General features: G+C 44.3%; 1 protein-coding gene across 1 annotated transcript in view; it reads right to left on the reverse strand.

Moving 5' to 3' along the window:
* Nucleotides 1-21,702, reverse strand: part of RPS6KB2 (ribosomal protein S6 kinase B2) — a gene marked incomplete at its 5' end in the record, with an annotated part of 95,447 nt that overhangs the window by 65,030 nt on the left and 8,715 nt on the right. Inside the window, 5 exon segments of the mRNA XM_082269357.1 lie at nucleotides 350-450; nucleotides 3,525-3,582; nucleotides 7,538-7,685; nucleotides 12,835-12,903; nucleotides 21,226-21,346. Of these exon segments, the coding sequence (XP_082125483.1) occupies nucleotides 350-450; nucleotides 3,525-3,582; nucleotides 7,538-7,685; nucleotides 12,835-12,903; nucleotides 21,226-21,346 (497 nt within the window).

Raw genomic sequence — 21,702 nt, forward strand, 5'->3', positions numbered from 1 at the left:
GCAGGGATGGTGATAACCTCTTTCCATATAAATAGGATGATGCAAATATAATGTGAATACACCAAATGTATAAATAAGATAAAGTGCATAAATTGCATAAAATAAATACATAAAAATCACATCAATAGGAGTCCATGAAAGTCCATTGATATAAAGTGCATGGAGCAAAATAAAGTGTATTCATGAAGGATCACTGGTGCAAATTATAGGAACCACCCTTGCTTGCCACCACCACAAGTGTCGGGAGAAATAGCAGAAATTCAACTTTCTCCCGGCACTTGTGGTTGTTTCTTTTAATACCTCAAAATCAAAATTCTAATAAGGCAAAAATCAACATTCTCAGGCATACCATGTGCACTAAGCATGACATTTTCTGGCTTCAGGTCCCTGTAGATAATCCCCAAAGAATGCAGGTGTCCAAGAGCCAAAGCAATCTCTGCTAAGTAGAAGCTGCAAAACAAGCAAAAATATAATACCTTTAGTGATTGTAAAAGGGATTATTTTTTTTTTTTAAATAACAAAAACCTAGTATACTTTTCTGCTCCGTGCAATGGTTTTGCACAAAGCCGCCTGATCCTCTGCTTCTCCAGTGTCCTGCTGGCGCTCCTGGCTCTTCCCCTCTTCTGAGTGCCCCCATAGCAAGCTCAATCAGGATCCATGCCGGGTGTGTCCATTGACATACACACAATGCAGCTCAGCCCCGTCCCCACACCCTCCTCACAGGTGGTGATTGACAGCAGAAGTAGTCAATGGCTCCTGCTGCTGCCTCCTCCATGGCCAGTAAGGAAAGAGAGCGGAGAGAGCCACTTCTAGCGGGCACAGCGCTGGATCGAGATCGGGGTCAGCTAGGTATTTAGGGGGGGCTGAACGCAGAAGGTTTTTTACCCTAATGCAGAGAGTGCCTTAAGATAAAAAAAAAAAAAAAAGTCTTCTGCCTTTAGAACCAATTTAAAAATAATTTTTGTACTTCCCACAAATTTTTTATCTTTGAGTCCATTGAGGGACACAAGAATTCAGAAAGGGTTAGGTTATACAGCCATCTACTGGAGGCTGAGAGACTGGCTAAGTGTAATAAGCCAACCCCTGTATTACCTCTCCTCTACTCAGAATGTCTCAGTTTAGTGAGCAATACACAGGATCAGCAAAAAAAGGGTGAGACTGGCGTCCCTCAGTTGATCAAAGAAAAATAGATTGCACAGTAACTAAAAAATCTTATTTTCTCCATCATCCATTAGGAGACAGATGAGTTCAAAAACAGTTGGGGCACCCAAAGGCAGACCAATGAGCGGTGGGCAACAGTCAATGACAGATCCAACTTATTTTGAGCCATCTAGAACCATTTGGAACAGACCCAACTAAAGATCCAGTATCTGAGCCAGATGAGATGAACCCTAGCAAGAAAGACGAACTGCCAGGAGCAGGGGGAAATCCTAAAGGTCAATCTGGTGCCCCAGAGCAGGACAGAGAAGTCACCACCAAGTGAAATGACACTATGTAGAACACGGAGCCTTACAGCCCATTCACACTGATCCGACTTGGACCGCGACTTGGTCAGCCTGACAAGTCGCGGTCCGTCGCGTCCCATAGTGTAGTACAGGACCCATTCTAATAGGAGCGACACAAGTCGCTCTGACTTAGAAAAAGGGTCCTGTACTACTTCGGGGCGACCTGGAGGCGACTTGCATAGACTTTCATTTTATGAAGTCCGTGCAAGTCGCGCCGAAGTCGCGCTGCACGCGACTTCAAAGGTCTCCCCCCGAAGTCAGATCGGACATAGTGTGAACGGAGTCTTAGAAAGTGCAAAACTGTGGGAAAATATCAGCAATCCACCAGAAAAGGTGGAACAACACAACCTGAAAAAAAAAAGGAACCTGACCAACAAGACGTGTGGTCAACAACAAAGATCACTGGGATAAGTCTTAAAATAAACAAATGAAACTAAAAACAGGTCCACTACATTCTCCAAAAACACTCCATTGCTAAATCCCGGGGTTTACTTCAACAGTGCTCCAATCCACAATGCTTCTTTGGGGTGCAGCCATCCTCAGACTGAGAAATATTCAATAAACTGCAAAATACAAAGGAGGGCGCAAACACCTCGCACATTACCATAGACACATTTATTGAATCCACCAAGACAAGTGGATACTCACAACTGGATAAAAACATCAAGTAATAAAACTGGTGTACTTCAGCTGAACGCGGTGTAACCCACCCTTGGAACAAACGATTGGATTTCTGACGTGTTTTGGGGGACAGGCTACCTTCCGCAGAGCTAAAGCTCTGAGCTACCGCCCATGGCTTTCCCCATTCCAGCATCTGGGCCCAATACACCAGAAGGCAGGGGGAAGGGACATCATTTACTGGCATCCAGAATCATCTCCCAACCAGTTAAGGTGGAAGTATGTCCTTCGAAAACCAAAAAAATGGCTGCTTGCACAAACAAGAGGACTATGCCAGCCGAACCAGCTCCTGCTGCACAGACTGAGGAGGGGAAAAAAAGGCAACTAAACTGGACATACCTGGAGAAGTAAGGATGCAAGTGCCCGCCATTTCTAGTGCCACATATGATATCAATCTGGCAAGTAGCCACATATATAAAAATTCTGTCAGACACTACAACAGAGTGAGGGCATCGAAGTGCTGGGCAAAAAAAATATTGTGCTCTATATTGAGCTTAGCTGAACTGGAACTGACAACATCAACCCGTCCTATCTCTGTCCAGGGGAGGAAGCCACTAGGTCCACAAAGAACAAAGGAGAATATTTGCCTTTCGAAGTAGGAAAGGAGGAAACTTTAGGAAAACAATTTTAAAGAAAACCGTACCTCTTCTGAAAGAAAAAGAATGCCTTTTGCTCACCGTTTACTTGAAGCATTCAGATTGACTGACCTGGAAAACGGTTTGGAAACGGTGGGGTCCTATGCATACCAATAAAGTGGCCTGTAGGCTTTTTTTCTGCCTATATTAAGTGGGCAAAGTCATTCTCTCTCATGTGCTATCCTGGAGGAACATTCAAATAGACTTTTTTCAATTGAAGAGTCAAGAACTCACTGCTCAAGGTGGTGTAATTGCCTGATGACTCACACCGGTGCATGCCCTGGCTCGCCTCCGTGAAAACTTGATAAAGGAAAAGGAATTGGCAGCATTCCAGGTTGAGTCAAAATCCAGATTTATTGACTGGACATCCAAACATGACAATCGTGACAAGGTAAACGCGTCTACCTTGTCACGATTGTCATATTTGGATGTCCAGCCAATAAATATGGATTTTGACTCAACCTGGAGTGCTGCCAATTCCTTTTCCTTCATCAGACTTTTTTCAAGAGGTGAGAAAAAGGGGTTATACAGCGGCTGGCTTATGTTTTGCCAGTGTCCCAACCTACTTTAGGCAGCAGGATAATCCAACTGTTTCTCAATGACTGTGCACTTCATCAGGTGATCGAGAAATGTAATCTCGATAAGATTCGGCATCTAACAAATGGCTCACTACACACACTAGATCCATGCTGATTGATATACATACCAGGCTGTATCTTCCATAAAAATCCCTTCTCGCTCCAAGTGCAGGAACAGTTCTCCACCTGCAGTAGCAACCAAAAGTACTCATTATTAGCCAATCATCTGACATACAACCTTTGCTAACAAATGTTAGCTGCACAAATAGTCTTAACCATCCAGTATAAAGCAGCTACATGGCTAGTCAGTTACACTGTGCAACCCCCTGTTTTTATTACATGGTAAAAGGGCACCAGTCACATGCCTCGTTTCCACCGAGCGGTTCGGTACACCTTGATCAGGCTTGCGTTTCCACCGCCAACAGTACCTCAACAGTGTAGCTCCACTCTGTTGGTACCCTGTTGGTATTGTGCTTGGTACCCCAACGAAAGGGTCGCAAAAAAAGTGGTACGGTTCAGAATCAGGGTACCATTCACAACGTTTGACAATGAACGGCAAAAATTGCGTACCGTACTGAACTGAACTGAACCGAACCGCTCAGTGGAAACGAAGCATTAGTAGACAGCAGAAATCTGTAAAGGAGAAAAGTAGGGAAGGTACGCAAGTCTTTTTTCTTCCAAAAACTAGGTGTTCCTGTAGGCGTGATTTAACACTATTTATATTGCATAAAAAGCTTTTGGCAGGAGTTAAGCTTTGGAGTACACCAAAACTCAACAAAGATGTAATTTGCAGCAAATCAGTCCTCAGATGTGGCAGCTGAATTATTTTTCTATTTTATTTTCATCTGGTAACCCTGCCAGTAACACTTCCTGTCCTAGGGTGACAACGCTTACTCGCTGTACAGCAGTTAGCCCCTGTGCACACCTTATGTGACTTATTAGTGATTGGATAGGTCCAAATCACTTGACAAGCTGGACCTTATTGTCGGCAATGAAGCTGTTCAAATCGACCTTGCGGTCTTGGCAATTTCAGGTGCGACTTGCATAGACATCTGTGCATGAAGTCGCACATGTTAGCCAAGTCGCACCTGATTTTGCACTGACATGCAGCTTTGAAATTGTGCCATTTCAAGTGAAGTCACACGATTTGAAAGTCAGATATGGTGTGAACCAGGGATTATGGAGGAATGGCATTAGAAGAGACACAGAGATTGGGAAAAGCCAATTATTTAGGGATAGACCGATATGGTTTTTTTCAGGGCCGAGATTTTGTACATTTAAAGTTTTGAAAAATAAAGAATTTTTGACACAAATCTGGTACTGAACATGTTAATTTTTGTTTAATGCCCAATGGCTGGCTTGCTGGCACCCTGTGGTGGGTGGCTGGCTGGCACCCTGTGGTAGGTGGCTGGCTGGCACAGTGCCTGTGGGTGGCTGGCTGGCCCAGTGCCTGTGGGTGGCTGGTACAGGGCTGCTGTGGGTGGGTGTATGGCTGTGATACACTCCCGCGAGGCTAGTCCTGACTCCAGACGAGGCTGTCCACCTTGAAGGCAGAATGGCGTCACAAAAATAGTCAGCAATGTCGGCCAGTTCCAGGGCCGATACCGATATATCGGGGGAAAGTGCATATAGGCTTTGCCGATAATCGGTATATCCCCAATATATATATATATATATAATTCATAAAGCATTTCATGCACTCTTTTTTTGACCCCTTAAAAAGATTCTGTGCCAGGTTTAAAATGCCCTGCCATCAGATTTGGTAGCTTTACCAAAACAGAAAAGTAGTTCCTAAAGTTAATAATTTTACAAAGTGCTGCTATTACTGTGCCAAATTAAAAAATAACTACCTCGTTTATAGATCATGAAACTGGGATATAATTAGGACCAGCCATAAGCTGGCATACAGAGACAGAGGCAGGGAGCCCATCTATGTACATTGTGTATCAGACTGCTTGTTTGCTGCTACTAACCCCTTCCCTTCTCCACTGGTCACTGGACAGAATTTAACCCTCCTATTCTTTACAGCCAAGGAAGTCGCCAAATGATATTTAATCTACAGTTGCAGAAGGAGAAAAAAAAAAAAAAGAGTTTGGAGATTTGGAAGAGGCTGAGAGCAATTGAAGGTACTTTTGTGAGTGAAAGCAGTATTGAACCCAAAAGCAAACTTTATTATATTGCAGTTTACCAGGTCTTATTTGTTATGGCTGCATCAGTTCTTTTTTAGACTTTCCTTCCTTTATTTTACCTAGTGATCTGGCAAGGAAGTATGTGTTTTTTTTCAACACAAAAGTAACAGAACAAGTTCTCCTGAAAATGTAGCAGTTTGGGATGCCCCATTTACAACTGGCAGGGGTTCTTACAATGAGAGCCCATTCACACTAGCACGACTTGTGAGGCGACTTGTGTAGCCCCAGGTTGCTTGACATAACAAAAGCAATGTTAATCAATCAGTGCCGTCTTAATTGGCACTACTGAAGTCGCTCCGACTTCAGAAAAGGGTCCGGTACTACTTTGAGGCGAGCTGTGATCCAACTTGTCCCATATACTTCAATGGGAGTTGCCTCCTTATCTTAATTGAAGCGACTTATCAGACTTTCCAGGAAGAAGAAAGATTAGCCAGGCATTCCCCACAGACAAAGTCGCCTGTCTCTTCAAAGTAGTGCACAAGTCTCTTCCCAAGTCTCTTCCCAAGTCTCTTCCCAAGTCTCTTCCCAAGTCTCTAAGCAAGTCTCTAAGCAAGTCTCTAAGCAAGTCTCTAAGCAAGTCTCTAAGCAAGTCTCTAAGCAAGTCTCTAAGCAAGTCTCTAAGCAAGTCTCTAAGCAAGTCTCTAAGCAAGTCTCTAAGCAAGTCTCTAAGCAAGTCTCTAAGCAAGTCTCTAAGCAAGTCTCTAAGCACGTCTCTAAGCACGTCTCTAAGCACGTCTCTAAGCACGTCTCTAAGCACGTCTCTAAGCACGTCTCTAAGCACGTCTCTAAGCACGTCTCTAAGCACGTCTCTAAGCAAGTCTCTAAGCAAGTCTCTAAGCAAGTCTCTAAGCAAGTCTCGGGGCGACTTTCTGGTCGTGGTAGTGTGAACCGGCTCTGATTAGCTTTTATTTATGCAAAACCTTTATCCCAAAAACAAAAAATAAATAAATGAAAGTGGTTGCTGAAATTGCAGATTAAAAGCAGAGTTCCGGCCTCAAAAGTGACTTTGCCCCATCCGCTCACTCCGTGTCACCTGAAAAAGAAATGATACTCCCGATTTTTTTTTTTTTTTGTTTACTTACCTTGTTATAGAAGAAAATATACTCACCTTCCTTCCACTTCCTCCCTCTGCAGCCGCGGCCCGCGCCGTCTCTTCCTGTTTGCGATGATTCCTGGGAGCTGAGCGTCATCGCTCCCAGGAATCAATGCGCCTGCACCGGCCCCGTTCGTCACTTCCGGTGCAGACGTGGCATTCCCTGCTAAACAGCTACTGGGCATGCCCAGAAGCTGTGCAGGGATGACGCACCTGCACCGGAAATGACAAGCAGGGCCAGTGCAGGAAATCTGGGACTCCGACGCCACCGAAGAGGACGCAGAAGAGGATGCCCTGGCTTCAGCTGCCAACACCTGAGATAGCAGCGCTGGAGAAGACATTTTCAAAGGTAAGTATTTCTTCTAAAAGGTAAGTGCGACCTGGGACAGTTCAGAGGCTATCCATTGTTGAATGTACTAGCCCTGACAGTCCCAGGGGTATTTTTATCTAAAAAAAAACTTTTGAGGCTGGAACTCCGCTTTAAGCTTGAGTTTGGCTTGAATTTGTTAGTATATTTATACCTGCTAGTACATCTAACACTGCAGACTGACAATATTGCCGTCCAAGCGTGTCCCTGTGCTCCTTCATCCAGAGTGGGGCATTTTAATTCAGAAGGTGAGTTACTGGCCAGATCACAAAGTGAAAAACAGAGGGGACAAAAAGTCTAAAAATAACTAATACAGCCACCACATTTCTAACAAGTAAGCTGCAAAAGATTACATTTTTGGGTTTGGGTTTAGTATGGCTTTAAGAATACATACTTGAATATTATTTATAATTTGTGAAGAAAAAAAAAAAATGTATTTTTTTAATTTTTTACATTTTTTAATTTTTTTAAAAAGGAAGAAAAGAAAATTACCACTGAGACACTCCAAAATGAGATAGAGTTTTCCATGGGTTTGAAATGCATACATGAGATCCACTATAAAGGGATGCCTGACAGCTTCCAGCACATTGCGCTCTGCTGTTGCATGCTCGGTGTCTTTAGCTTCACAAATCAGCTTGGCCTGTTCAAAAATAAAAATAAAATAAATATATATTAAAAAAAAAAAAAAAAAAAAAAAAAAAAAAAAAAAAAAAAAAAAAAAATGAAGGAAACTGTTGAATACTTGGAAGCAAATATGAATATACTAAACAAATTTGGAGGAACTCCTAACATGGAGTGGATATCTCCCTTTGTGCTTTGCTATATACAGCAGGGTTAACCCCACACTAAAGACCCCCATTATAACGCCATTAATAAAATGCCAGCAGCAGTATGCCACAGATTTCTCTCGGCTTATCACAGCAGTAAGAACTCCGTGCCCAGGGGGTGGACATGTGATGTCTCTTCATTATATTCTTCAATTCCCCAAGTACATGGCAATACAACTTTAAGATTCTATTTAGAGAGGCAATGCAAGTGACCTCCAAGATTTTGTTGAATGAAGGGGTAAGATTCCTGTTAAAAGACAATACGATCTCCAAGGATGTAATATTGTTACAGTAGGACCTTGACAAAATAATAGGGTTCGGCAGCTATATGGTAGATAAATGGCAAAAATAAATATGCAAATTACACACTAGGAGAATGTGGAGACCGAGAACAGAGCGATCAGTGGTCTTTGATGGCTCAGTTCTTAAAAGGCATCAACAAAGTCAGTATGTAGGTGTTTTTTTTTTTTTTTTTTTTTTCGCTTTACGAACCTCTATTGTAATACATTTTTAAATGTATTTTTGTTAATGTGAGCAGGGTAAGTTCCTTTAACGGTTTCTATACTGTACACTGAGCTCAGACTTAGGCAAAGTGAAGCAGCAGAAAAAGTAATTGTAAAAGTGATTGTAAATTCTCATTTTTTTCCCCTATAAAAATAACAAACATGCTGTTATACTTCTGAAGCACTGCCCCCTAGAGGACTGCTGAGAATTACACTTTCTGGATTTCCCTGGGTTACCCTAATGGGCCATGCACACTATACAATTTTCTGAAGACTTTTTTCTTTAGACTTACCAAAACCATATAATATGAGGTCAAACCTAAACACTTTCAATTTGTATGCAATCCGGCAGGCCCTTGCACTACATAGAAAAGGTGAATCTGAAGGAAATCTAACCACAAAAGTTGGATAGTGTGTATCCAGCTTTAGCAACTGATCATAGACAAACGGCATTGAAAGTTTTTGGCTCAGTCAATAATCAATCAAGGGGATGTTGTTTTTTGGGTTTTATTTTAGAACTGGGATAGGAGAAGGAATGAGTGGGATACTCCAACTATGAACTATGCACAATCTTGAGAACAACGATCTGTAGAATACAGCTAGGCCGAGGCCGCTGCTTCACCCTGCCACTGAAGTGAAGATAAAATTACTGTTCCTGCTTGAACATTCTCTTCAGGGTTAATAACTTGGCACCACCTTTACTATCACTGCCTGTGTGCTGACACCCATCCTCTGACTCTAGCCACTGGAGTGATCCCCTTCCTGGGCAGACCCATTGGCAAGCTCCGCTGTACTCACGGACACTGTTTTTCCCAAAATTGCTCTGCCTTCACCTCCACAGTCAGCTTCCACTGAACCTCTGGGTTCAGCCACACTTTCCTGGTCCACTAGGCCGACTGCCTGTGACCACAATCCACAGCAACAGGAGGAGAGACAGCCGTCACCCTCCTCCTAGGACCTGGCTTCCCGACCAAAGACACCCTGTCACATGTGCCCTTGGCTTTTATAACATATTCCAGGATGCACCATTGTCTGTGCCAAACCACTGGGACAGTTACAAAGCCTGTTTGTGTCACTGGCTGGGTTTCCTCCACTGTCCAACAGGCTCCCCTATTGGGCACAGTGAGGACACTACCTCAGACCAGGTGAATCACACATGGACACATGCAACAGGCCTGACTAGAAATCCCACTCCCCTGATAAACAGACAGAGCAACTAGATTTTACCTGCTACTCTCCTGATAAGCAGGCAGAGCAAATTACATTTCCTATCTAGCACCTATCTAGGAGGGTGCTACACTTACCTCCTCTGTTGCAGTGGATTTGCACACAGCAGCCCTGATCCTCCTCTTCTCGGGTCCCTCCCTGCCGTAGAGTGCCCCCACGGTAAGCAGCTTGCTATGGGGGGTACCCGAGCCGAGCCACAGTTCCCTGTCTCCATTCAGACACGAAGCCCCGACCCCTCTCTCTCTCTCCTGATTGGCTAGCTGACTTTGATCAACAGCAGCAAGAGCCAATGGCGCCACTGCTGTGTCTCAGCCAATCAGGAGGAAGAATATCGGACAGCTGAGACACTGGTGGATATCGCTGGACAGAGAGGGACCTCAGATAAGTATTAGAGGGGCTACTGCACACAGAAGGTTTATCTTTATGCATAGAATGAAAAGATAAAAAAAAAAAAAGAAAAAAAGAAAAAAAAAAAAAAAAAACCTTCTGTTCTGATTTTACAACCCCTTTAAGTTATGCTTCATTGCTTGTGTACTAACAAGGAGTATGCAGATAGAAGGAGAGCAGTAAGAGCTTATTAGTGTGTCTTCTTCTACTGCCCAGTCACAGACTGAGGGAAGGACAAGACCTGAAAGTGTAACTTAAAGTGGTTGTAAATGTAAAGCTCAGACATGAAATGTGAACAAAAGCATATCCCTCTATAGAGAGTGTACTTGTCTCAATTAAAATCATTAAAGTGGAGTTCCACCCTAATTTAATACTTACCTCCATCTTCTCGCTCCGGGTCACCTGAAAAAGAAATGGATAATCGCATATTTTTTTTTTTTTTTACTTACCTCGTAGCGAAGAAAAAATACTTACCTTACTTCCTCCTTCCTCGGCCGCGGCCCGTCGTCACTTCCTGGCTCTGCAATGATTCCTGGGAGCTGGACGTCATAGCTCCCAGGAATCATTGCGCCTGCACCGGCCCCGACGTCAGTTCCGGGTCGCGCGCGTCATCCCCTTCTAAACAGCTTCTGGGCATGCCCAGAAGCTGTAGAGGGATGACGCGCGCGACCCGGAAGTGACGTCGGGGCCGGCGCAGAGCATCGTGGGACCAAAGAAGGCGGAAGAAGACGCCGAAGGGGATCTCGCTGGCTTCAAGCTGCCCACATCTGAGATGGCAGCGCTGGACAAGACGTTTGCAAGGTAAGTATTTGTCCTAACAGGTAAGTGCAACCCGGGACAGATCAGAGGCTAGCCATTGTGGAATGTACTAGCCCTGACTGTCCCGGGGGTATTAAAAAAAAAAAAAAAAATCCAGGGTGGAACTCCGCTTTAAGTGTAATTGTCCATCAGCTGTTTTGTTCCTCTGCTTTAGCATGAATCACTTTTGATAATTTTTCCTGACACCAAGAGAAAAATGGTGACAGGGGAGGGATCTCCAGCAGATTGACAGCATCAGCGCTGTTCCCGTGTACTGTGTGGTGGGGGTTGTGGGTCCTCCCTCCATTTAGCTCTCAGAGCTGTGCACACAGGCACAGTGCTGGATTGATGGACTTCGGTAAGTGTTGGGGTGGAAGAGATATTCATTTTAATGCGGGTAATGTATTAGGTTACAAACACCATATTAAGAACCACTTTAGTATGCTGAGCTTATAGCGGTTGTAAACCCTTACATACTGTATACCCAGTGAAGTGAATGGCCTCGGGTGATACAGAGATTAAACAAATCCTCTTGCATAAGTTGTAGCGGTCTATCTGCAGTCTTTTCTTCTCCATATCCTTTCCAAGTTCAGAATTGGCTCAGTCCTGGGACCAACCTTGTTCAGTTTATTCATAAACAGCATTGAGGACGGGATCAGTAGTGCGTTATCAGTTTTTGCAGATGACACAAAATTGGCCAGGGCAATAAATGCAGAGCATGAAGCAGACCAAATGAGGTTTAATGTGAAGTGTAAGGTTTTGCACTTGGGGACTAAAAACATAAAAGCACAATACACTTGGAGGGGGGGGGACCTTTGGGGGAATCAAAAAAGGAGAAAGATCTGGGAGTCTTGGTAGAGGATAGACTAGGCCAGAGGTCCTCAACTCCAGTCCTCAGGGCCCACTAACAGGCCAGATTTTAAGTATTACCTTGGGGAGATGTAGACTAGAGTAATGTAATCACTGGAGCAGCAAATTATATCACCTGGGATGTATTTCAGTTAGCTTGCAAACCTGGCCTGTTAGTGGGCCCTGAGGACCAGGGTTGAGGACCACTGGACTAGGCAATAGCATGCAATGTCAAAAGGCAGCTGCCAAAGCCGGCAGAATATTAGCATGCATAAAGAAAGGGATGTATACTATAATCCTACCACTTTATAAAACTCTGGTCCGACCACATCTGGAGTATTCTGTCCAGTTCTGGTCGCCGGTCCTCAGGAGGGATGTGTTGGAGCTGGAGAAAGTCCAGAGAAGGGCAACTAAACTAATTAGGGGATTGGAGGACCTTAATTATGAAGAGCGTCTGCAATCGCTTGATTTATTCTCCCTGGAGAAGAGACGCCTGAGAGGGGACATGATAGCAATTTATAAATATCTCAATGGTGATCTCAGCATAGAAAAAAAGCTATTCAGTCAAAAGGATTGCATGAGGCTCGAGGGCATACAATGCATTTAGAGGAGAAGCGTTTTAATCTCAGGCAACGTGGGGGGTTCTTTACTGTTAGGGCTACAAGATTGTGCAATTCTCTACCACAAGAGGTGGTTTCTGCGGGAAGTATGGTGGCTTTCAAAAGACTCTTAGACGTACATCTCAAGGATCAGAACATTCAGGGGTATGAGAAATGATTACGGCCACACACACACCTACACAGGTTGAACTATTGTCTTTAGTCAACCTCACCTACTATGCAACTATGTAACTATGTAATAAGAATTTATAACACTTATCTGGGTCATCAGAAAAAGGGGACGGGAAGCTGAAATTACACTCTGCAGAGCTCAGTGAGAGCTGATAGGAGGGAAGGGACACAACCCCCTTCACACCGCTCACAGGAACAGAGCTGAGGAGGTCAATCACAGGCTGTGTGCTGGATCTCTCTCTCCACCCCCCCCCCCCCCACCCCCAGTCACTTTTTTTACCTCTGGGTGTCAGCAGTGACTCATGCAATGACACTTTGTGCTCTGGACGACTGTGACAAGTACACAATGACAGAGGGATATGCTTTGTTCATATTTCATGTCACCCACTTTGGGTTATAAATCTTACCTTCTGTAACACCTTCATGGCGAAAATCTTGCCAGAATTGGAACCAATCACCTTCCTCACCTGAAACACCTGCAAAGAAGGTGACAACATCTTTAGAACAAATAAACGTATGGGTATCCTGCTATGAGCATCTGTCAAAAATAAAAAAGGAATATAACAGTTGAGTCCACAGCATCTTACAGTTGGCAGAAGTCCATACTGCACTTCACAGGTGCAGCAACCAGTGTTCAATAGAACAATAATGACTAGGATAGGAGCAAGAGACAGCTTTTTCCAGCAGATGAGACATGCAAACTGTACCTCCTAACAATTTTTCCACTTGATAGGTTAGTTATAGTTGACATATAAAAAGGCATTTCTCTGATTGGATGAGATAGAGACAATTTGGTGCCTCTTTACCTTGTCCTAATAGAAAATGATTTGAGAAAATGCATAGCGTTCTCTGAATGGCCCTGTGCTATGTGAGCGGCCGCCACTCAGCATAGAACCCAGAAGAAAGTGGCTACAGTAATTCCCCACTTCCACAGGGAATCAGCCAGGTATGGAATATGCGTACTTACATGTGGGAACAATCAGCAGGGTCAGTGTTTCCACTAGGCAAACTAGGCAGCCGCCTAGGGCGCATTGCCACTTAGGGGCGCAGCCACGAGTCGGCACTCTCTCTCCATCATGAATGATTATTGTGAGCTGAGGGGAGGGGGTGGTGGTGGGGGAGGAAGAAGGGACAGAGGAAGATGCCAGGTGTCTTGGGCAGTGGCGGAACTACCAGGTCCTGGCTTTCCACCACTGGTAGAGAGGCCCGAAGAGGCAGGAATGGAGCCCACCAGAGTGCTGCCTGCATGATGATCCTCTTTGGCTGAAGCTGAGCGGCCTTAACCCCAGGCAGGAAGAAACACTCTGCACTAAGTTGGTAGGCAGCCGTTCATTTCCCTGGGTCAGTATTAAGCAGGGAGCAGAGGAAAGCTGAACCTGAGCTTGGCACTGTAGGGTGGAACCTTTACTGGGGCAGAAGCGACAAGGCCCCGGACTGGTCTGAGGAGGATGGTGATGAAGGACATGCGGAGCGCTCTGACTGCTGCTTTTCCCTCCACCAGGAGCCGGTTGGAGCTGTGGTGAGCACTTTGGTCCAGGAGAGGAGCGTCCTAGGAGAAGGAATCAGCAGGATCACAGTGAGGGAGGGCAGAGTGCGGGCCACTCTCTTCATACCGTCCAGTGAGTGTCCCCAGAACAGGGGATCAGGGCCCCTGGGTGTTACATGGAGCATCCCTGGTATGAAAGGGAATCGGGGTCACCAGGTGTGCCATGGGGAATCGGAGTCACCAGGTGTGACAGGGGTTCGGGGGTCACCAGGTGTGCCATGAGGAATTGGGGACACTGGGTGTGCCATGGGGGATTGGGTCCCCAAGTGTGACACGGAGGAAAATCAGGGTCCCCAGGTGTGACATGGAGGAACATCAGGGTTCCCAAGTGTGACATGGAAAAACATCAGGGTCTGACATAGAGAAACATTGGGGTCACTGGGTATGACAGCATGACATTGAGGAACACGGGGGTCCCTCGGTGTGACATGGAGGAACATCAGGGTCAGTGGGTATGACAGCATTACATAGAGGAATATTGAGGTCCCAGGGTGTGACATGGAAAAACATCAAAGTCCCTGGGTGTGACATGGAGGAATAGGAGGGTCACTGGGTATGACAGCATAACATGGAGGAACCATCAGATCAGGGTTACTAGGTATGACAGAGGAGTTTTTAACCCCTTCCCTTTTTTGGGGGGGCGCAAGTAGCTGGTCTTGCCTAGGGCGTAAAATAGTCTAGCACCGGCCCTGACAATCAGGTTACAGTACAACATCCACCTTGCCCTGTCCAGACCTACAGAGGATCATTTCAAACATGCAGAGAAGATGGAGGAGTTTCAGGGGAGGAAAGACAGATTAGCTGTACTGATCCCACAAAGCAACTAGAGCACCCACTGATATATGCTACTGCTGTGGCGTTGTCTGACTGCAACCGGAACAAATGACCCCCCAGACATGACATCCAGCATTGCAGGGACAACCAAATCCCCTGAAGCTCCAGAACAATAATCGAAAGATGAAATTCCTCCAAAGTCCAAGCCTTCTGCACCAAAAGGGTGTCTAGGATTCCTCCCCAGCCTGATAGGCTGCCTGGCATCTGTTGTAAGGATCAAAAGAACATTGGAAGGAAGGACGCCCAACGGCCCATAACTCCAGAACTGGATTTCTGAGCCACCAGGGTAAGGACAACCTGGTCTTTAGGGACAGGTGAATCAGCGTTTCCAACTTGTTCCACAATAACAGGATGTTAGGCTGTTAGGGTTTAGAGTGGAGCTGGAAAATGAGGCTGACTCAAAGGAGGCCACCATCTGTCAGTAAACTTGTGCAGAAGTAAAGGTAGGGCAAGTCCTTGACTGAAAAATCCAAGTCTGGGAATAGAGAGCTTAAAGTTTCTACTAAGAAAAACTGTGGCTTGAACCATCTAAGATTGAACCCAGATACTTCCAAGGAAGAAGGAGTTGGTCTCCGAAGGTTCGGGACCCAAGATCTGGATAGATTAAACCACACTGTCAGAACCTGTGCGGAATACTCCCTCTTAAAAAATAATGAAATATAAAAGACCTCTACTTATGCCACCCCAAGGGGGTGGGACTTTATGGGCAAGTGATCATGTACAAGGTTTATACATAAAATAAAAATACAATTTATTGAAGAAATAAGTTTTAAACATAGATTCAAAAAACACATACAAGTATTGTGTTGGTAGGTGTTGGGTTATAGACAGTGGTGGGATTCAAAAATTTTAGTAACCAGTTCCGACTTTCCCAGCAGAATGACCAGCGTGCCCCCTTTAAATGCACAGAGACCAGCGTGCCCCCCTTTCAATGCAGAGAGACCAGCATGCCCCCTTTCAATGCACATTGCCCCCAATGACTGCAGAGTGCCAGCCACAGCATTGCCCCCAATGACTGCAGAGTGCCAGAACACAGCATTGCCCCCAATGATTGCAGAGTGCCAGAACACAGCATTGCCCCCAATGATTGCAGAGTGCCAGAACACAGCATTGCCCCCAATGATTGCAGAGTGCCAGCCACACATTGCCCCCAATGATTGCAGAGTGCCAGCGACCCCCCCGCACTTACCTCTCTCGCAGCTTCTCTTCAGTCCGCGGCTCCCCGCATCTCCGAGTCTTCAGTCCTCCCGCGGCGCCTCCTCCTCGTCCAATGGCACGGTGTTTGCCTTTCGGCCAATCAGGAAGCGGGAGGACCCGCTCCCCGATTGGCCAGGAGGAGGATCCGTGTGACAATAGCGAATTCTCATTCGCTATTGTCACAGAATGGGCGGGTTGGGGCACACTGCTCCGCTCCTTGGCCGCCACGTCTGCGGCTGCGCGGTCCGAGCGCGGGACATTCAATTGTACTGCGCTCGGACGCACAGAGGGATTCAGCCGGTTCTGCGAACTGGCAGAACGTTAGTAACCGGTTCTATGGAACCGGTGCGAAACGGCTGAATCCCACCACTGGTTATAGACCCAAAAGTTAGTAGGTGAAGAGAAAGTTTTCGAAAAATTCAGTGACAGGTGTGAATATGGTGACTTTATAGGGATGTTATCTTTGTTTTTCCATGCTTGGAGGCTTGGAAAGGTATTCACAGAGATTTCCAATGCGTATCCGAAGTGTTTCGGCTATCTTATAGCCTTTTTCAAGGATTTGTCACCAGGTCTGTAGGAGTAGCAAATAATAAATAAATTATTAGCTGTGGTTACCACGGTCATTTGAACAATATGCCGATGGTATTAAATAGTCATATGTATATACATACATTTGTTTGCCTGTTCATGTGCGATTCCTTTTGTCCCTTAATCGCAACAGGAACCAATGGATCATTGTGAATGCATCATTGTGAGTGCTACATTGCAGCACAAACCTGTGAGTTCTCCAAAAATCATTTACCGTATGTATACTTACAACTGATGAATCAATAATATAATGCATATATACTCTTACAGGCCACATCCATTGGTTTCTCAGACCTGGTGATAAATCCTTGAAAAAGGCTATAAGATAGCCGAAAACGCATTGGATACACATTGGGAATCTGTGAATACCTTTCCAAGCCTCCAAGCATGGAAAAACAGAGATAACATCCCTATAAAGTCACATTTACAACTGTCACGGAATTTTCCGAAACCTTTCTCTTCACCTATTCACTTTTGGGTCTATAACCCAACACCTACCAACACAATACTTACATGTGTTTTTTGAATCTATGTTTAAAACTTATTTCTTCAATAAATTGTATTTTTATTTTATGTATAAACCTTGTACATGATCGCTTGCCCATAAAGTCCCACCCCCTTGGTTTGAGGCACCAAAGCAATCCCGTGTATATAATATGGGACGGAGGCAACCCATATTGCTTTAGCTACCTAGAGATCAACCCCCCCCTCCCCCATCATTCCAAATAGTATTAGAACAAAAAAGGTGCAGAACCCGGTTCTGCCAAAAAGGTGGCCTACACTGGCATTAGTATGAGACCAACACACTTCTAATATAAAAGTATCAAACATTTTATTTTAACATGTAATAAAACAGGATGTTAGCATGACATCCGAAAACACAACAAAGATACAATAAAATCAGTGGGAAAACATTGAAATATAGGATGAGGCCCTAGTACAGCACCACCCTAGCTCACACATCTTTGGTGTCAGTTCCCAAAGTGTTTCATGTACTGGGTCACCCCGCTGGTCAATGCGTTTCGCTACAATGCATAGCTTTCTCAAGACCAATTCAGGAGGAAATCCTAGTCTGATAAACACAATGAATATATGTTACATATGAATACAATTCCATCGGTTCCTTTATATACAAACATAGATTTCATATCAACATCAGTGAGTTGACAATTCCCAAGAACAGAAGACTCACAGCAGGGTCAGCTGGATCCGCAACAGGTCATAATATGCCTGTGTTTTGGGCCGACACAGGGACCACAAAGTATCCCATCTATGGATGCACCATTGCAAACAGGTAACTTACAAGTTCCAAAATCACCATAGCTAGTATAGAAGGGACAGAAAAAAAAAAAAAAAAAAAAAGGAGAAAAGAAAATATTCTGTAAGAGGACCCTTCAGAGGAACCTGCAACTGCTATACATTTACCTTCTTATATTATCTATTATGTTAGGCTCATACCCGTCTCTAAAAATGTGATATCTGCCCTTCAGGTATCAGATAAGAGTGTATACCATGACAACTAATCCTTTCTGGGGATGGTGCAAGGCAACGAAATGTTGATCCAATGCTTAAAGCCTTGTATCCGGGTAATGGGGACACATTCACCCCGTCTTGGTTGAGCCCTCTGGCCCGTGTCCTAGAAAAGGATCCCCCAGCTGGAAACAAAAAGGGTCACAGCATCAGCTCTATCATTCATCTGTAAATCATAGACCCATTCTTAATCCAGGTTGTGACGTCATGACCTCGCCTGTGTTCCCCCCGCCGCGCATGTGTACCTGACTGGCAGAAAGCCCCACCCTAGTAAAAAAAGAGGACAAACCAGGGGAGGGAAGAGAGAAAGGGGAGGAACAAACCACCCAAGGCAGAACAACGGCGTCCACCAGACACAGTCCAAGGACGGCCATGCAGAATGCATATGCCCGCCCAAGAAACAGCAACCAAGCAAGATTCGCCAGAAATCCATCCCAGGGGTTACAGCACAAGTCAACTACACCTCCAAACATTTAATAAATCAAAAGTACCATATCTCATACATAGAAGAAAGCATTTCCATTTGGAAGATAAAGGGTTTGATTTTCAAATATCCACGGACAGAATTCACAGGACCCACATTTCCAGGTGCCCCTAATCTGCTGCCCTAAATTCGACTCTAAAGTGTTTACAAAATTATTTTTGGTCACTATATATCTTTTACTGATATAGCTCTCCGATATGTTTTCTCTGGATTGTCCCTGATGTATTTTTTTAAAACAGAATTGGTTAGAAGATACTAATGTTTCTGAAGATCTCTTGGACATGGCCCTGCTGTCTATTAAATGTTGTAATCAGTCTGATCCTCGGGGGTGGACTTTTAACTTTATTGAAGGCCTTTTTGAGGCAACTCCGAGAGTAGCCTAATCGTAGGAGTCTATCCCTCAAAGTCTACTGGCCCTGAAGAATCACGTGACCAGTGACGTAACGCATAGGAGGAGCCAGTGACTTCAGACCTGTTAATACTAAGAGTATCAGTCAGCCCGGGGAGCTGAAGCCACTCACGGCAATAGAAGGGATTAATCTTATTGGATGCCATGCGATCATTAGCCTCTCTAAATGTGAGTGTATGAAGTTGTTTTTTTAACTAATAAATGTGTTTTTATAACATACTGCACTATGAAATCACTTGGTTTCATCCACATACAGGGTGGAGTTTACCACTCTGAATAGAGGAGGATTCAAGGGAAGCTACTGGACTCCCACTGGTGGATTAGAAATTTGTAAACTGCATGATACCATTGTGCTGCAGATGAATGTGCATTGCATTTAAAGGTGGATAGCAGGTTGATGGATTTTGCACATTGAGCACTGAAGAATTTTATTTAAGAACCACTGCATGCATGAGTTTTTCATGGATATATGATCATTGATCGCTGAATAAAACATTTCTTTGTTATTTTTCACATCTTTATATATTTTTAAACGAGAATATTTTTTCACATTGCTGTTATTTTTTTTATTTTTATTATTATTTATTTATTATTTTATTATTATTTTTTGCACAAATCTTTTTTGAACGGAACATTTTCTATGTTTATTATAGATTTCTTTATGGACTTTTCCGTTGGATGTATAATTGTTTATTAGTTTTAACACGATCATGGGTTTTTGATAATTATACACGGTTTTATTTATAGAACGGCGCACCACACCTACACAAATAATAGTCATCACAAAGACTTGTAATGTGGGGAGATAAAGAGTGGGTGTGCCCGACTAGGACAATTAGCAACTGATATAGCTATAACCGAAAAGTGGAGGATATAAAAATACTTTTTCTTTTTAAATATCTGTTTCCGTGACCTCAATCAGAAAGTGACTTTTTTTTTTTTTTAATATGAAAAAAAAAAAAAATTTATTTTTATTATATATATATATATATATATATATATATATATAATTTGGACTGCTTTTAAATTGGCCCAGTAGGTTAAAATACACGGCTCCGTTTTTAAAGTATTTCTTATTGTAATTGCTATATCTGTAGGACATTTGGAGCCTATAGAAAAACCCTTATGGTTAGCATTCCCCATCCTGGCTAGTTGTTAGGGTGTGGCGTATGTTGAGCGCTCGCCCCCCCAGCATCACAAAAGTGCATACTTCATGAGCTGCGCCTGCAGTCAGTGCCATCTTAAGAGCATTAAAGGGCCCCGGGCAATGCAGTGCACTGGGGCCCCGCCTACACAATCACCCACGAGAATAAAAAAGCAAAATTATCGATAAGGCGATATTTATTCAATGACCGCTTCCTAGTTCGGCAGCTGGGTCCGGTGAACACACACACGGAAGGGAGTCAGACTGTCAGACTCGACTGTCCTGTGTGCGCCTATTCCTGTGGAGGCGGACAGGCATTCCTTCAGTTGTGGACTTCCCCTCCACGGCCCAAGTGGCCTGACAGCAGCGCAGGGCCGACAGGTGCTTGCCACCTGCTAAGTTCAGCGGCGGGATGCACACGGGAATCAGGACTGTTTGGCTGGGCTGGGTTGCTGGGCAGTTGGGGCCCCCCCAGGCAAGTGGGGCCCCCGGGCATCTGCCCAGCGTGCCCATTCGGAAAGATGGCCCTGTGCACAGTCTGGTGTCTCTCACTCTGTAGCAGCAGGGACTGAGCTCAACATTGCGCTAATGCGAAGTCTTTAAAAACCCTACTAGGAAATATTGTCCCGAGGAGTCTCAAATTGCTACTTTTAAACCCAAGCCAGGCACCCAGTTTATTCACAAACCTTGGGTTTCTAAATCCCCCAAACCCACCAATAAATCTGCATGAAGGGAAATCCCTACTTTCCAAATCTTTTGCGGACATCTGAAAGTCATATGGTGATGAGAGAACACCAGACTATAATTGGGCTTTGGGTCCAAGTATCATATTAAAAGGTGTATGCTATATTATTATTATTATTATTATTATTATTATATTAAAAGCTATCATGATCAGAAGACTTTTTTTTTTTTTTTTTTATTGCCCATCATCAATGTATAATTGTGCTTTAAAAAAAATCAAAAAATCAATATAAATCAAATTGTGTTGCAAGCGGTAATGTAAATCTGGTAGCTCAAGTTTGCAGCCCTTTGCAGAATAAGCTCATATGTGTTACACACTCACCTTTCCATAGCTGCCACATCCAAGTACTCGCAATATGTGAAAGCACTGGGGAGACAGCGTCTCTTGTCCTGGGCACATTCTGCTATCTGACAGGTCATACTCGGTACATGGAGAACTAGGCCTGGGAAGCAAATAGATTTATTTATGTTAAATTAAGCACATGTAGGTTTTACATTCAGTGTTTTTTCCAGTGTTGTGTGAACTTCTATTCTCTCATCACTTTTATTACACAGCTTGAATCAGGTTTTGTGCTTACAGATAACAAAAGAGAATACTTGTTACAAGTTACTGCTATACAGTCTGTTTTTCAGTGCAATGCAGAGATGAACTGCTAACTCTTTAGGCCCCGTTCACACTGGGGCGATCTGACTTGCCGGGGCGACCTCACAGGTCGCGGCGCGAAGCTCGCACCGCGACCTCAGAGCGGCCGGCACGGACTTCATAACATTGAAGTCAATGCAAGTCGGTCCGAGGTCG

Source organism: Pelophylax lessonae (genome assembly GCF_965119305.1).
Source record: "Pelophylax lessonae genome assembly, chromosome: 9".
NCBI classification, from domain to species: Eukaryota; Metazoa; Chordata; class Amphibia; order Anura; family Ranidae; genus Pelophylax; species Pelophylax lessonae.